We start from the raw sequence: 16,550 nt of genomic DNA, 5'->3' as shown, positions 1-16,550 counted from the left end.
CAGGCACCGTCACAGATGGACGCCTGCCTGGAGTCGGCCTGCCCCTCCTGTGTCCTGCCGCTCCCTTGGGCACCGGGTGGTCACTCGCTTCCTGAACTTGGCCCTCAATGGGGCTTCCCCGTCCCAGAGAAGGCCCCCAGCACCCGTGCAGATAGGCACACAAGTGGTCTTTCGTTTTCCTTTACTTTCTTGTCTTTTCTCTCCCAAGAAAGATGTTGCAAAATTTCTACCACCACAAACAAACAAGAACCGGAGGTCCCGTGGTGGCGCAGCAGAAACGAATCTGACGAGGAACCATGAGGTTGCGGGTTCGATCCCTGGCTTCTCTCCGTGGGTTAAGGATCCAGCATTGCCGTGAGCTGTGGTGTAGGTCGCAGATGCAGCTCAGATAGGGCATGGCTGTGGCTGTGGTGTAGGCCAGCGGCAACAGCTCCAGTTAGACCCCTAGCCTGAGAACCTCCCTATGCCTTGGGTGTGGCCCTACAAAGGACAAAAAGACAAAAACAAACAAACAAGGACCTTGATGGCAGAGGGTCATTTAGTGGCCAGTCTTGGTTTTCAGTAGAAAATGCCTGTCTTCTCTGAGACCTGTGGGCCGGGGACACCCCAGACCCTGCAGAGTCCTGACCCTGACCTGGACCACGCGGACTCCAGACCAGTCCACGGCTGCCCACCTCCCCGTGTACCGTGGCTGGGTGGGCTCAGGCTCGCCTTCCATCACAGCTGACCTTGACCATTGTGGCAGCCCAGCCCCCAGCACATGGTGAGTGTTGGGTAAATGTTTGTTGAGGGAGGGGCTGGCTGGCTGGATCGTGTGGCCCAGGATGGGGGTCTCGCAGTACAATACGTTAATCTCAAAGGACCACCCCCTCGGTCTCACTTCCCAGAATTCCAAGCTGGGCCCTGGGGTGAGGAGGGTCAGGCTCCCCAGGCAGCGCCCCCTCGGCCACCGCCTCCCCCCAAGCCCACTCTGCAGGCACCAGCCCACCGTGGCTCTCTCCCGACCTGGCCCCTGGGCTGGGGAAATTCCACAGGCCTGGCTCGGGCTGGCCACACAGCTCAGGGGACAGTTCCCAGCTCCCTGGGGATGCAGGGCAGGGGAAGAACGTTCCGTCAGAGCCAGCGCCTCGGCTGGGGGATGGAGACCAAGCGTGTGAAGGACACGGGGGGAACGTGCCCTCGCCTGCCGCTCCCACTTGCGTGCTGTGCTCCTCGGGCAAGTTTCTCGGTCTCTCTGAGCCTCGGTTTCCGTCTGAGAAAATAAGAGCCTAGATGACCCTCCGAGGCCCCGTGAGGCCCGCCTGGATCAGACCAGGCTCCTGGGCTCTGGTGGCTGTGGGGGCCCCCCCCTGGCAGCCACCGTCCATCCAACCCCATCTTTTGTTCAGCTGCCCACCCAGCCAGACCTCGACTCGGGGTGTAGCCCCCTCCCCTGGAGGCCCACCTGGCCTGGCCCTTCTGAAGGGGCTGGGGGCTGCCCAGCCTGAGAGGAGAGCTCTCTGGGAGGCCCCCCTACTCCCCCTGCTGCCTCGACCCCCTTCTCGGCCCGTTTCTCCGTGTGCCTTTACCGGCCTCTGTCCATCCGCCTCTCCCCCTCCCAGCCGCCCCCCCTGCATGGGACCTCGGGGCTCACAGCTTGGGGCCACGGACTCCGCCCCCCACAGATGTCCTGGAACTGGCGTGAAGTTATGTGGGGAGTTGGCGGCTCCCGTGGGCCTTTCCCAACAGCCTTGGCGAGAGCATTCAAAGCGAGCAGGGCTCAGCCCAGTGGAGTGGGGGGGCGTGTGGCGGCTACGCCAGGCGGGGCTGCAGGTGTGGGGATCCTGGGGGTTCCTCACGTGGTCCAGCCCTAGCCCGTCCTCCTCACAGGCAGAGCCTCAGCTCATCCCCCCACGGTGGCTTTCCTCTGACCCCGGCCCCTTCCGCTCCCACCCTCCAGCCGCACCAGCCCCCTTGCTGCTCTGACCTCAGGGCCTTTGCACCGACAGTTCCCTCTGCCTGGGTCACTCTTTCCGAGTCTCCTGGGCCGGGTCTTTCTCAAGGCGGCGGCCACCTCCCTAGGACGTTCCCTTCCTGCCCAGCTGCAGCTGCCTCCTACCCCTGCCCTCCCACCATCTCATCCATAGAAATACAACGCAGGCCCAGATGCAATTTAAAGTTTTCCAGGGGCCACGTTAAAAACAAAGTTTTTAAAACAGGTGGAATTAATTTCAGTCGTATCTTACATTTAACCGGGTATATCCAAAATATTTTAACAAGTGACTCATAAAATTATTGAGATATTTTGCACCAAGTCTTGCAAATCTTATTGTTTTTTTGTTTTTTGTTTTTTTGTCTTTTGTCTTTTTAGAGCCACACAGACGGCAGATGGAGGTTCCCAGGCTAGGGGTCTAATCGGAGCGTAGCTGCCAGCCTACACCACAGCCACAGCAATGAGGGAATCGAGCCGCGTCTGCGACCTACACCACAGCTCATAGCAGCGCTGGATCCTTAACCCACTGAGCGAGCCCAGGGATCGAACCCGCAACCTCTTGGGTTCCTAGTCGGATCCGTTTCTGCTGCGCAGGACGGGAGCTCCCTAGTGTTTTTTTTTTTTTTAATATTCACATCTCAATTCACACATCTTAGGGCATGACGTCTAAGTGCAATCGGGGGCTGTTGAACTGGACGGCACTGTTCTACGTTTTCCCCAGCACAAATCCCCATCTAGAACATGCAGGATTGGTGGAGCTGTATCTGTCTCCCCCATGCAGTGCGTGCTCTATGTCGCCCCCACAATACCACGCAGTAGGCGCTCTGGAAAGGTTTGGGAGTGAGGGATGGAGGGCTGCATGGGTCTGGCCCTTCTCCCCTTGCCTCGCCTCCACCCAGGGAGGGGTCAGGGCCCCAGGTCTCAGCACAGCACGTGGAGGTCTACGCTCTACAGAATGGGGGCTTGAACCCATGGCTGGTGTCCTGTGTCCTCCTAGTGCTGGGGGAGGGGCTCTCAGGATGCCTGAGGCTCCGGCAGCTCCATCTTCAGGTCCACTCTAGGATGCCCCAGCCACTTTCTCATCTAATTGGATTCCCAGCTCTTCCTTCCTCAAATCCGGGCTGCTGCAGTGTCTGTTTATAAACCTGGCCCAGCCTGCTTCCCTGGAGGCTCCCGGAGCCCAGAGCCCAGCTGCAGAAAGCATTACATTCCTCCAGGCCAGATGTCAGCCGGCGGCTCCACCCTGCTCAGCCCAGCTGGCCCCCGGCCCCTGTCCTGCCAGCAAGGTCTCTCACCCGTTACTGTGCCTGCCCAGTGGCCGCAGAGCCCAGGCCGCCTTTCTGACAGACCTGTCTGGGCTGGTTGAGCTTCCTCAAAGATGGCTGCCCTCATGGGTTCACCCCTGGCTGGTAGTGGCCCAAAGCCCAAGAGGGTCCCACAGGTCGAGCCAAGTCCTACCCACCCAATCCAGGGCCATGGAGGGGGGCCTCTCCTTCAGTCCCAGACCCAAGTGGCACCACAAGGGCTTTTGGAGTCTCTCAAGCGCATCGTTTTGACAGGGCTCCTGACGGATCCCTCGAAAGGTCATGGAAATGCCTCACCAGGGACACGTGCACGCTGCCCTCAGTGCCCTCAGTCTCCCCATCTGTAAAATGGGCACAAAGCCCTCTCCAAGCAGGGCCACGAACAGACATGAACTCACTTTGAGGACTGCAAAGGAAGGGGCCCCTTCTAACACATGCAGAGCCAAGAACTGTAGCCGTGGAGCTGGAAAATGAGGGAGGGACACTGGGGGACTCTGTCCTGCCACCCCAGTCCTGGCCCCACTTCTGAGAGTTGCGACCAAGAACACTGGCTCACCAGCAACTGGCTGCATGGACCTGGGCCAGTTAGGACTCCCCTTGAGCCTTAGCTGCCGCCTCTATAAACGAGGGTGAAATAGAGTGGGGTGTGGCCCCCCTCCCAGGGGCTGAGGCCTGCTGGGGAGTAGGTTCTGCACCCGCCCCCAACAGGAGAGCCCTTGTCTGGGCAGGAGCCCCTATTTGCTGCCTAAGGCCCAGGCCTGGCAGGGAGGGAACAACACCAGCCTCACCCCCAGTGGCATGGTGTCTCAGTGGCCTGGACTGCCTCCTTGGGGCCAAGGCCAAGCTTGCTTCTGTCCCCCGCTGAGCTCACAGGCCACACTCACTGTCTCATTTTCAACCTCAGATGGAGAAACCGAGGCCCGGGGAGGGGCAAGGACTGGCTGGCTGGATTGGCAAGGGTGTGGCGGGAGAGGTGGGGAGCGGGAGGGGTGACCCCAACGGGTCAGCCCTGCAGAGTCCCCACAGGAGGGAAGGCCAGGCTGCTGCCCAGTGTCTTTGGGCCGCCACTGGCACACCCATGCCAGCAAGAGGGGTGGTGTCAGGTCTGGCAGCCCCTGCTTGGCACTGGCTGCAATAAAGCCTTATCAGCACCCATGTGCCACCAAGTCCACGATTCTCTGTTGATAAGAGACTCAGGGGTGGAAAGCATGAGACACAGACAATGGCAAGGCACTGGGTGGGTGGCTTGGCCGGGACAATGCGGGGCCACATTAGGGAGTGGAAAATGGTGCCTGGGTGGGGGACGGGAAGGGCGGGACTTCAGCCAGGCAGCAGAAGTGGGCTGGGGAGTTGTCTTCCCTATCCTGGCCCTTCCCTCCCCAGGGCCTTCGCACATGCTGTTCCCTTTGCCAGCAACACTCTTCCATCCCTTCTGGCTAGTTCCTTCTCTTGAGGGCTCAGCTCAAATATCACCTCCTCCAGGAAGCCTCCCTGACCAGCCCATGTCAGTCCAGGTCCCCCCACCCCGTACAGATTACCATTCCCCATATTTTCCCTTCAGGACTTTTATCCTAATAATAATTCAATAATGGGATGCCGGGTTTGACAGTTAATCTTCTCTCCCTTCCTCAGACACGGGCAGCTCCGTGAGGGCACGGGCTCTGTGTGTCTGTCTGTCCTGTGAACCATAGCGCAGGGCCTGGCACAGAGCAGATGCTCAGCTAACATCTGCTGAGTGACCGAATGGGCAGCTGGCTGTGATGTGGGTTTGGTAACCCACCTGGTGGAGGACTGAATGATGAGCACTCAGCACAGCACTGAGCACACAGTAGGGACTCAGCTGGCAAGTAATAGCAATTGTGGCCAAGATGAGCTGTGTTTCCTCTTATTTCCCTTCCCTGGGCCTGGGGCCTCCGTCTGCCCGAGGGGCACGGTCCTCAGTCACTGCATTTTCCTGAGCACCTACTGTGTGCCGGGAGCTGCATGGGTACCGGCAGGTGAGGGGGAAGAGGCGCCCGCATGCATCAGGCCCAGACGGGCCTCCTCCTACGGACGGCAGCTCCTGCACGAAGCAGGGCCTCGGCGAACGGCTCGGACTGGAAATGACCTCTGCCGTGCTTGACAGAGTGCAGTTCAGGGAGGGAGAGACCCAGGGCGATATTGTGAGACTCAACTCAGCTTTGAGAGCGGCGGACTCGGGACAGGGTGTGGCTGAAGAGAATTCAGAAGGTTCAGGTGAGGGAGCATCGGGACACTGCTGTCCCTCCCCGGAGCCCCGGGGTCCCCGTCGGCCCTGCAGCAGCCCTCCCCAGCCCTGGGCAGCTCCATCTTTTCACAGGCCTTACGGTCAGCGTCCTACAAGGGGCCAGGAAGGGGCACAGGAGCCAGAGCTGCCACCGCCGAAGCTGCCTCCCAGCCAGCCCCTCGCCTCCGGCCTGTCCCCCGAGCTGTGCAAGGGTGCGCAGGGCTTTCCAACCGTCCTCATTCTCTCTTGACCCGGGGCACGCTCACGCCACGGCCGCAGCAGCAGGGAGAAGAGGTGAGGCCTCTGTGCCGAGGCCACCCGCACCCAGCTGGGGACAGCTGGCCCGAAGCTGTGTGTCCTGGGCACGAGAGGGCCCCCGCCTGGCAGAAGCTCCCTGCTTCCCTGCCAAGTGGAGGCTGAGAATTTCCGTGCTGACCTGTCACTGAGTGCTTCCAGATGTGGGCTGGGGGTGGGACGGGGGGTCCTGGGAGGGACTTGGAGCCTGAACAGGGCTCTGAGGGCAGCCTGGCCCAGCCCGAGACCCACCCACCCTGGACCTGGAGTCGGTCACTGGTGGGCCGGGCTGGGTGCTCGTGCTGGGGTGGGGGCACGGGACACAACAGGGCGTGCTGGGAGCACTGGACTGGGGGTGCAGAGGGGGTGCTGACGTCCGCTGCCACTGTCCTTCACTCCAGGGCTCTGGCGGAGCTTCCTTCCATCTGCGCCTGTTTCCTGTCACGCGGGTCGGCGCAATGGTGTCTGACCCCGCGAAGCCCAGGAAGCCTGTGCCAGCCTCCTCAAAAGATGTCAACTGTCCCAGGAAGAGGGGGCTTATGCCTGAGGCCTCTGGGACCACTGAGGTATGTCAGACCCTGCCTGGCATCGATCCCCTGGGCTAGCTACGCTGCTCTTGCTCTTCCTACCACCTTCTAATTTGTACTTAGATGCCTCCACCTCCAGGAAGCCGACCCTGATCACCCTCCATCCTGGCCTGGCAAGAGGCTCCACACCCAGGAGCAGACCGCTGGGTGCAAACCCTGGCTTTGTCACTCCCTAGCTGTGTGACCTTGAGCAAGTCACTTAACTTCTCTGTGCCCTTAGATCTGGTGCAGGACCTGTGAGGCTGCCTGCAAAGCGCTTAGCTGAGTGCCTGGCGGAGCAGGCTCCTGGTGGATGGTCGCTATCTCTACACCATGGGGGTGTCCCCGAGTACTGGCCCAGGCCTGGCGCCACCTGGCGATGGCGGCCCGGGGCTTAGGTGGGTCCCTGAGCCCAAGCCGCCATCCTGGAGAAGGTCCCCCATGGAGCTGGGTGGAGACCCTGCTGGCTGCTCAGGAGCCATGGACATCTACAGCCCAGGGCAAAACCACACATCCGGGAAAGGAGGGCGGTGTCTGTCTGGGCAGGTCTGTTTGCTCCCAGCCCCCGCCGGCCAGCACCTAAATGTGGGGCACTGTCCCAGAGGACGGGCGGGGCCGACCTGCATTCCACAACGTTGCGGTGGGCCGGCCATGTGGGGCCTGGGTTCACTGGGGCCCTCTGGGCCCTGGCTACCCCCGTCACTGAGAGCTTCGGCCGCTCCTGGCTCCTACCCTGCATAGAGGCCTGGCTAGGCGGGGGCTCATGCCAGGTACAGGTGTCATGGTGGGCGGAGGCCCAGAGCCAGCTTGTCCCAACTGGGCTTTCTGAGCCTCCAGGCTGGAGTGACTGGGCCAGCCCAGCGTGCTCCCTGCAACACACACCCCCTGCCCGGACGGGGAGGCGGAGGTTCAGAGGGACAGGCTTGCCTGAATCAGGGGTCTTCAAGCTCTTGCCTTGGGCCGGGACCCTCCACAGGGATGTGCAACTGAGCCAAAACTCCACGGCAAGCAGGCTCAGGCAGGCAGGGCTGCTGCTCAGGGCTGCCCCCTGCAGGCAGGGCTGGATGGAACGGCCCGCACTGCCCGTTGGAGGTGGCGGCCACCTCCGTGTCCCTTCCCAGCCTTGGCCTTAGCATCACCCCCTTCATCAAAAATGACAGGCACACGCCCATCACCAGCACAGCGGAGAGAGGCCAGGCGGGACCACCAGGGGTCGGAGGGAATAATGGCCCAAGGGGAGTGCTGGGGTTCTGAGGGCCTGGCACTCCGGGCTGATCACCCCTAAGGGGCTGGCGAGCCAGGTACATGCCTATCCCGAGACTCACTGGGCAGGGAAAGAGCAGCAGCACCCAGAGCCACACACGCTTACCCTGGCACAGGACACCCCGCACACCCAGGCTCACTGTCCACGCACACTCGAGTTTTCCCACCACTGGGTCCCTGGCTCAGCACACCCACACACACGTTCACCTGCACACCTGCTCACACACTCAGCCACCTGCTCACGGCACACTCACGGCATGCTCACCACACACAGCAGCCTGGTGCTCTGCGCCCAGCCTGGCTCCTCTCTGGGTCCCGGACAGTGCAGCTCCCCCCACAGCCGCCCCCAAAGCCTGGGGACACTCTGCCTGTCTCCCCAGCAGGCTTCCCGAGGGCCCCCGGCCTGGCCCCTCCCCAGCTCGGCTGCGAGGGGCCCAGGAGCCAGGCCAGAAGGGGCGAGGGGGTGTGGGAAAGGCCCTCCCCCAGCCCGTCCGTCCACCCAAGCCCTGGAATGCGCTGACCGCAGCGGCCCAGCCTAATCCCGACTCTGCCCCGTGGGGCCAGCGAGTTGCTGGAACAGGGCAGCCAGGGGAGGCTGGGCTGGGGGACGCGGATTTGGGGTGCCAGGTGGCCAAATGGCCCCCGAAGCCCAGGGCAGGGTTGAGAGCCTCCCCCGGCCCCCTCGCTAGACCAGATGGGAGGGTTTGGGCCCCTGAGATCCTGGAGGTCAAGGCTGGGGGGGTGCTGCCTCAGCCCCGCCCTTCCCACAAGAATGGGTAGAAGCTGCTTTCGGGGTGGGTGGAGGATCCTAAGAAGTGGAGTTGGAGAGCCAGACAGGCCCCTGAGGAAAGGAGGGTGAGGAGGGGGCCGCCCCGTCCGGGGCTTGAATGGAGGACCTGCTGGTGGGGGAGGGGGAAGCCGAGGATGGGGGGTGGGGAGTGGGGGCAGGGAAGGGCAATGAGCTCACCAGGCCATCCCGGGGTGGGGCTCCCGCACCCCCGCCCCGCCCAGCCCGCATATATCCCCAGGCTCGCGCTGCGCCCAGCAGAAGCTGGGGAGATGGCACTGCAGGTGGGTGAGACCTGGACTCGGGCGACGGGAGCAGGGCCTGGTGGGGTCCCCAAGTCAGCTGCGCTCCTCCCGCCCAGAGCTGCCTGCTCACCAGGACCCCCCGCTCATCAGGCTGCGAAGGCATTGCGTTTAGACCCCTGCCGCCTCGTCGCGAAGGGAACGTTGCTCAGGGGGCCAGGGTCCCAGCAAAGAGCACACTGGGTGGTGGGAGGGGAGCCTCCGGACAAGTGGGTGGCCACACGCCAGGGGTCTCTGTCCCCTCTTTTGTCTGCAGTTTGAAGCCTTCTATGCAGGGGGCCTGGCCCCCGGCTGGAACCTGCTGGTCCAGGGACACTCTGACTCTGGAGAGGACAAGTAAGGGACATCGCCCTCCCGGGGTCCCCCCCGGCCTTGGGCGGGTGACGGCTCAGGCATCTGCAGCTCTCACGGACCCCATGATGCCCCCAGGTTCGAGATCAACTTCTTGTCGGAGGCGGGGGACATTGTCTTCCACATCAAGCCCCGCTTCTCCAGCGCCAGCATCGTGGCCAACACCTTCCAGGGCGGTCGCTGGGGCCAGGAGGAGGTGTCCACCGTCTTCCCGCTGGTGCTCGGGGAGCCCTTCGAGGTGACGGGGGTGGGGGAGGCCCATGGGGGAGGGGCGCCTGTGGTCGCATCAGGTGCCCGCTGCTTGGTGGGAGGGATGCTGCGTAGCAGCCGGGGCCCCTGGCGGGGGGCACTAACTGTAGGTGCTTACAGGTCAGCCGGCTAGGGCAGGAGTCTCACTGCGGGCCCCCAGCCACCCCGCTGAGGAGAGAGGAAGGGCTCCCAGCAGGGGCCTCAGAACTGCCCTGGGTGGGGGGGACTGCATGACGGGGTTCCACGTGCGGAGGGGACCCTGGGCCTCCGGCTGTGCTTCCTGGACTCAGAGCCGCCTGAGCTCAATGCAGGGGCAGGAGAGAGGCCCGGGGGGCTGTGGTCACTGTCCCCCTGCCCCCAGATGGAGGTCAGCTCGGACGCGGAGCACTTCCACGTCCACGCCCAGGAGCACAAGGTGCTGCAGTTCGCCCACCGCCACAGGCCGCTGGCCGCCATCACCCGGGTGCAGGTGCTGAGTGACCACCGGCTGGCCCAGGTGGAGCTGGCCAGGAGAGGCCTGAGCTGGGGGTAACGTTCCTGTCCCCCCCAGTGCCCCCCACGGCAACATCTTTACCCAGGACCCCATCCGCCGGGTGGGGGTGGGGGCTGTGGGCGGGGTCCGCCATCCACACCCCGCGAGTCTGGGGCGGGGGGCTGCGGCTGAGGCGGCGTCTTGGATGTTTGCAGGGAAGGGGGCTACTGAGCTGTGCCTGAAGTCCCAGGAGCGAGCCGTGGCCATTGGCCACCCCACGTCCAGTGAAGCCCACCTTGGGGAAGTTGGGGGGAGGGCTCTGCAGTCCTGGGCACCCCCCCGCCCCCCGCCCCCGTTCCAGCTCTACCTTCAATAAAGTCTAAGCAGGCTGCAGGATCCTGGCTACTGTGAGGGGGTCTGGGGCGGGGCCGGGGCGATTCCATGCAGCCCCAGATACTCCTGCCAGGGCCAGGGCCAGGCATCCCGAGTCCTATGTCCTGGGGACAGTCTGACCCCTCATCTCATCCCAGGACACTGATGGTCTGCGGTGGGGCAGGTGGACACAGGTTTGCGGGGAGGCCACGGCCTGGGTTGGGGCGGGCATGGTGATGGGATCTGAGCACGGGAGCATCCCGGTCATAGGCCAGAAGGTCCCAGCTGGTCCTCACCCAGGACCCCGGGCTCACAGCCCTGCAGCTCTGCCCTCCAACCCAGGGGACGCATCCCGCCAGGTCAGGACGGTCCGCCAAGGGGGTCCCCAAACTTTCTCCTCTCCTACTTCCTGTAGGAGGGAGGGAAGGGTCCCACCAGGAAGGGAGGAGTGTCCTGTCCCTGCCCCGCTCTGTGCTCTGTGCGTGTCTCCGTGGCGGGGGGGGGGGGGCCTGGGGGGCGGATGCAGGTCTGGGGAGAGGGAGCACAGCTGGGAGCCTCCCAGCCCTGATTTCAGAACCCCCAGCTCATCCATCCAGCTCTCTCTCGCTCTCTTTTTTGTCTCTTTGGGGCCCGCCTGCGGCATATGGAAGCTCCCAGGCTAGGGGCTGAATCAGAACTACAGCGGCCAGCCTACACCACAGCCACGGCAACTCGGGATCTGAGTCTGCAACCTACACCACAGCTCACAGCAACACCAGATCCTTCACCCACGGAGCGAGGCCAGGGATGGAACCTGTGTCCTCATGGACACTAGTTGGGTTTGCTACTGCTGAGACGACACGGGAACTCCATCTCTCTCTCTATCTTAATTAAACTGGCAGTGCCAGAGTTTAGGATGAAGCCTCATAGGTACTTAACCTTTACGAGTGAGTCATTCAGAGAAAAGGAGCAGGTCAGCTATAGCACAGGCGAGGGGCTGCTGTAGAACCAGCTGCCTGGGCCTGAGGGCCAGCTCTGCTCCCTTTGCAACCCTGAGCAAGTCCCTGAACACCTGGGGACAAGGAGAGCCCTCAGCGCATGGGGAACCATGTGGCTCCAGTGAGCTGACTTAGGAGAAGCACTAGAGAGATGGCTGGCACTCGTCACGATGTCACCTGCAGGAATTCCGGGGAGGACACAGATCTGCCCTCTAAGGTTCTGCAGAGGGGGAAACTGAGGCTGGGTGGGGGAAGAAGCCAGCAGCAGGGTGGGGCCTGGAGAGGGGAGGGCCCAGCGACCCCCTGCCCTCCAGAGCTGAGAAGCCATCCCGGGTGGCGGAGAGGCAGCTGAGAAGGACAGAGGGGAGACGATGGCGCCCCCACCCCCAGGTGAGACAATGGTGGCCCCAGACTCCAGCAGTGCGGCTTCCTTCCTGTCTCCGCTCACTTCCCTGCCCAGCTGGCCCAAGAGCCCCTTCCCGCCCCCTCCTGCAAGAGGCCTGGCCTTTTATATCAGCCAGGAGGGGCCGGGGACCGGTGGGCTAGTGGACATGCAGCCAGCCAGGCCCTGGACAGCACTGGGGTGGGGGCAGGAAAGGGGCCTGGGGCTGTGATCAGGCCAGGCTGCTCCTGCTTTTCTAGGGACCCCAAGCCCACTGACGGGGCCTCCCTGCTCAGGACCTGAGCAGGCTGCTCACTTTCTCTGGGCCTGGCCTCCCTGGAGACAAAGGGCTCCCCTCCTGGGGTTGAAACTGGCTCCCCGGTAGCAACGCGAGCTGGGAGTAGGGGCGGGGGAACACAGAATACGCCAGGTTTGGTTTAACTCCGTCTGGAGCAGGTGCTGCTGAGCCTGGGAACTGCCTGGGCTCAGTCAGACACGCTGACTCTCAACTTTGTTGGGCTCTGCCCAAGGGCTAGGTCTAGACCAACTCCTAAGAACTTAGCCAGATGCGAAAGGGGCTCAGAGAGGTTAAGTGACTTGCCTAGGGTTGCTCAGCAGATAAGGGGTGGAGCCCAAAAAATCCAGATCTGACGGACTTCTCACACACAGGTGCACACACACACAGAGATGCACACACGCGCGCGCACACACACATACACACACACACACACACCATCCCTTACCACTGGCCTGAGCCGAGTCAGCTTCGAACCAGCCCTCTGTGGGGCAAATCAGATCTCAGGGGCCCCAGAACCAATGCATTCCTGAGCCTCAGTCTCCTCAGCTATGAAGTGGGTGCAAGGAGCTAGAGTCTCAGAGGGTCCTGCTGCAGGAGCTGCATGCCTTGTGTTAACCCTTCCGTGACCCCCATTGTTCTGGGCACTAAGTGGGGTGCCCTCTGTAACTGTGGCTCAGCCCAGCACTGCAGTCCTGTGGCCAGAACTGCCAGGGGTTCCCTCAGCTCAGATGACACCTCCTCTGGGAAGCCCTGCCTGACCCTGGGACGGGCTCCTACGCGCTGGGCTTGTCTCTATCTGCCGCCCTCATCACAATGCCTCTTCCAGAGGCCCAGGACCAGGTCTTACAGCAGCCCCACCCCAGATGATCCAGAGCCCCTCTAGCTCTGGAAATGTTTGCTGAATGAATAAGTGAATGAATGAATGATTGATTGGGAGAAAACCACTCAGAGCTTTGAACGAGCTAGAGACGCCCCCTCCCGATGGCAGCTGGAGAATCATAGAAGCCTCCACTGCCACCTCCTGTCCCATTTAAAGTGGTTCCTGCCCTGGGGAGATGAGCCCAAAGCCAACCCCTCCCCTTGGCTCCCGAACCTTGCACCTCCAGCTTCACCTCTCCCCTGGCGTGTCCAGCTCCTTCCAGTCCTGGGGCACACTGAGCCATCTCTGCCCCAGGGCCTTTGCACCTCCCTGCACACTCTTCCCCAGCGCTCAGCCTGGACGGCTCCTCTCATTGGTCAGCTGCTGCCTCCTCGGGGGACCTCTAGCCTCCCTGGCTGAGTTTATCCTCCATCACTGCTGCATGTGTTCCCAGGCAGCAAATTATGGGTCAGAGGTTTACCTGCTCACAGGTTGCCAGCTCTCTTTGCCCCACTGGAAGGTCAGCCCCTAGACAAGGGCCGGCCGGCCTGTGTGCTCACCAGGGACTTCTCATGCCTGGTACACAGCCTGGCACACCAGAGGCACCATGCGTATCGGTTAAATGACTGGGACCAGACCCTCTTGAGCTCTTCCAGGGATGGGAAGCTCACTATCTACCATCGTAGCCCATTTTCCTGCTGGCTGGGAGCTAGTTCTGCTCCTGCCCCCACGCATTCCCACCCCCCACCCTCCCGCGTGCCATGGCAGACGCCCTTGGAAGGAGCCCACGAGTCCCTTGACGCAGCCGGTGCTGCTCTCCAGCTAAAGGAGCTGGAAGAGTGGAGCCTGGAAGCCCCCCTACTCCTGATCGGCTGCACCGAATCTCTGCGAGGGCCCCCCAAGTCTGGTCGGGTCTGGTATACGCGTGAAGGCAGATCCACCAGGCAAGCCCTGTCTGAGGAGATGCAGCTGCCCTCGCAAGAGGCTTGGCCCTCAGAGCGTTAAGTCCACAGGCTGCCACCACCACTGCCTGATGGTCAAGGAGAAAGCTCAAATGCCCTCGGGGCCACAGGACTGAATGAGGCCAGGACTCACCCCATCACGCTCAGCTCCTTCCAACCAGGCGCAGGAAGATGTGGTCAGAGTCGGCAGATACCCTGATTAAAAAAACCTGAAGTTAAGATGCGGTCCAGTAAGCTCTGTTTTGAAAGACTGGCCACGATGGACACTTAACGGGGTATCAACCTCCAAGCAGCCCCGGGGGGACTGGTTCAAGACCTCTGCTCTAAAGTCCACTCTAGTCCTGTCCTGTCCTGTCCCACTGGGACAGGGTTAGGTTATCGGTCACCCCACAGGGGAGCTGCCTTCCTGTCCCCACCCCACCCCACACAGCCCCAATTCCATGGCCTTCCTAAAGCCTCTCGACCAGAGGATGAACAGACTGGCCAGCAGAGGGCGCCAGACATGGGGTTCCTCAACCCCAACTGCAGTTGCAGAAACCTGCTTCCTGCGGGGAAGCGAGAGGGTGTGCACTCCTGGGCTTGAGACGCAGAATGACACACTGGGTCTGAGGCCAGAGGCTGAGACAGAGATCAGGTGCGGCCAGGCCCTCCCGGTCAGCTCTCCTGCCGAACCCAGGCCCTGGCCCTGGGCTGAACAAGGCCTTGAGCAGATGACGACTTCCGAGCCTCAGTTTCCAGCTCCAGGCACGGGGGTGGCTGCAAGGAGCCCGCGGCACTTGGCTAGTGCAATAGGATGCGGTCGACGCACGCCCCTGCCCCTCCCCACCGAGGGGCACAGGTTCGGGCCACATCTGCTGCCTGCCAGGCCCCCTGGACGTCGCCAGCCTGACCCGGCACAGCTGAGGGTCCCCCACTGCGCCCCAGCCAGGATTCCTGTGCCTCCGCTCAGCTGATTCCTGCTTCCGGTTGGGTAGGGCTGCCATGGCTCCTTTACGGCCACTGTGAGCGCAGGGGCTGCAGGAAGGCTACACCGAGCTCCAACTGTGCCTAGGTCTCGGCCTGACCCGGTACTAGGGGCCACCAGGGCAGTTTGCTCAGGGGGCTCCAGTGACATCCCCAGTGCGGTTCCTGTCTGCTTAGGGCAGAAGGGGGAGGGGGAGCAGGGCGTCCATCAACAATAGCCAGGGGCCGTGGTCTGACCGGTCGCTTGTCCCAGCTGCCCTTCCCACCTGGGCTGGAGCCCTGGACCCCCTGAGTCACCACGCATGTGGCCATGAGTAGGGGGTGCATCCCTCCCGTGAGCACCCCTTCCTATCCTGCGGGCTGGAGCTGTCTTTTCAGCACCAGGGGGCCCTCCGCTCCAGCCAAGGCAAAACCCCCAGCCCATCCTGTGAGCGGCCGCCCTTCCCTGCAGGGCACCCCATGGGCATCTGCCAACTGGTTGGGATGGGGGTGGGGTGGGCTCATCAAGCTGGCATCGAGCCCCCAGCCCTGGGTCTCCCCGGCCCCCGGTTCTCCTCCGGGAGGCGGATGTAGTGCTGGTGCAGGTGCCTGACTGGGGCCGTCCACTCTGGCGGGCAGCCTGGCGGGTCCTGGGGCATGACTTGCCCAGGCCAGGGAGGCCCGTGGAGGGGCGGGGTCCCACAGACAAGTGGGCTCAGTGTCCTCTCCGAGCTATGGCCTTGGTTGTTGCTGGGGGCAGGGCCTCTGTTCTGCGGATGGGGTCTTGCTGACCTCTCTGTGCTGCAGCCCCCACCTCCTGGCCATGTCTTTGGTCCCCACGGGAAGGGAGGACAGACAGGGGAAAAGTCCCCTCCCCAGACCTCCCTAGCCGGCCAGCAGGGCAGGGAGGGGCGGGATGGCCCAGAACACCCGCCCAGGTGGGCCAAGGTGCCCCAAGAAGAGGAGAGACCTGCTGGGAGCCGATAAACTGGGCGGGAGAGAGACACCACCTCTGCCAGCCTCCCTGGCGCCCGCCTCCTCTGAGGCCCCTCCAGGGGGGCAGGGTCCCCTTCCCAGCTTGGGGGAGGGGTAGCATCTCTGACAGGTCAGTCCTGTTCCCTGGGGGAGGGGCAGCCCTCCCCCGGAGTCTGGGCCACCCCCAACCCCACACCCATTTCCCTCTCCTTTCACTGTCCCTCCGAACTTGATGTCCCAGTGAGGACTTCAGGGGTTAAAGGAAGCCCAGCTGTGGCACGGGGTGGTGGGGGGTCGAGGTGGGCAGTGTATGTGGCTGAGAAGGGGGTCACGTGTGAAAAATATGAGAACACTGGAGGCTTGGGACATGGGGCCAGGCTCTCAGGGGCTCAGGTGTCCTTTCTGAACTCTTAGAGGTGACCTCATTTGTCTACACAGGAGCCCTGTGAGGTTGGTCCCGTTGTTGATTTTTACAGATGAGGCGTCTCAGACACAGAGAGGGGAAGACATCTACCTGAGGTCACACAGCATGCCGCTGGCAGACCCAAGGCAATCTGATTCGAGTCTTCTAGAAATTTGAGTGGGTATGGTTGGAAAAACATCTATCGGTTCAGTGCCATTTTTGTGGCTTTTCTCTTCATATTTTAAAAAATGAGGTTTTGCGCTTGCAATGGTGGGTTCTGGAAAGATGATTTTGGGGGGACTCGGACCCTCACAGAGAGGGAGGAGTTGGTCTCCCTGGACCCTGGCGGAGGCCTCACGCCCATGCTCAGGGCCTGCGAGTCTGAGGGGAGCCACTGGGACAGGCAGGGAGTGGGAAGCGGGCAGAGCCAGTGGCTGTAAGGAGCCTGGCGGAAGGCCGGAGGGGCCCCACGTACCCTGGCCAGCTGCCTGGAACATCCCAGAATTTGGAGAAGGGGGCAGCTTCCTTCCGGGAGCACCAGGCCCTGTGCCTTGTTGGCGGGGTGGGGTGGGGTG

At 62.6% G+C, this 16,550-nt stretch overlaps 2 protein-coding genes across 10 annotated transcripts in view; one reads left to right on the top strand and one right to left on the bottom strand.

Annotated features, from left to right (window-relative positions):
• LFNG (LFNG O-fucosylpeptide 3-beta-N-acetylglucosaminyltransferase) overlaps positions 1-16,550 on the bottom strand; it is a 98,383-nt gene that overhangs the window by 33,216 nt on the left and 48,617 nt on the right. For 4 of the 5 annotated variants that reach the window (XM_021085997.1, XM_021085995.1, XM_021085998.1 and 1 more), the window contains one exon: positions 13,789-13,850. The exons of the other annotated variant lie outside the window; for it this stretch is intronic. The gene's annotated coding sequence lies outside the window, so the exon portion shown is untranslated. The remainder of the gene's footprint in view (positions 1-13,788; positions 13,851-16,550) is intronic. 5 annotated transcript variants of the gene reach the window in all.
• Positions 2,600-10,198, top strand: GRIFIN (galectin-related inter-fiber protein). Of its 5 annotated transcripts, none has more exons than XM_013992211.2 (6): positions 2,600-6,094; positions 6,217-6,381; positions 8,990-9,069; positions 9,163-9,322; positions 9,695-9,829; positions 10,021-10,198. In XM_013992211.2, the coding sequence occupies exons 1-6, from the start codon at positions 5,978-5,980 to the stop codon at positions 10,045-10,047; spliced, it is 684 nt and encodes a 227-aa protein (XP_013847665.2). In that variant the 5' UTR covers positions 2,600-5,977; the 3' UTR covers positions 10,048-10,198.

The sequence above is a fragment of the Sus scrofa genome, chromosome 3 (genome assembly GCF_000003025.6).
Source record: "Sus scrofa isolate TJ Tabasco breed Duroc chromosome 3, Sscrofa11.1, whole genome shotgun sequence".
In the NCBI taxonomy this organism is placed as follows: Eukaryota; Metazoa; Chordata; class Mammalia; order Artiodactyla; family Suidae; genus Sus; species Sus scrofa.
This window is presented reverse-complemented; position numbering and strand designations above follow the sequence as displayed.

Excerpts from the sequence above, each read along its gene's own strand:
- GRIFIN (XM_021085607.1), top strand. The coding sequence starts at position 5,978 with ATGTGGGCTGGGGGTGGGACGGGGGGTCCTGGGAGGGACTTGGAGCCT. Across the intron at positions 6,095-6,216 it reads GGACCTGGAGTCGGTCACTG|GGCTCTGGCGGAGCTTCCTT; the intron begins GTGGGCCGGGCT and ends CCTTCACTCCAG. Across the intron at positions 9,323-9,694 it reads TGCTCGGGGAGCCCTTCGAG|ATGGAGGTCAGCTCGGACGC; the intron begins GTGACGGGGGTG and ends CCCTGCCCCCAG.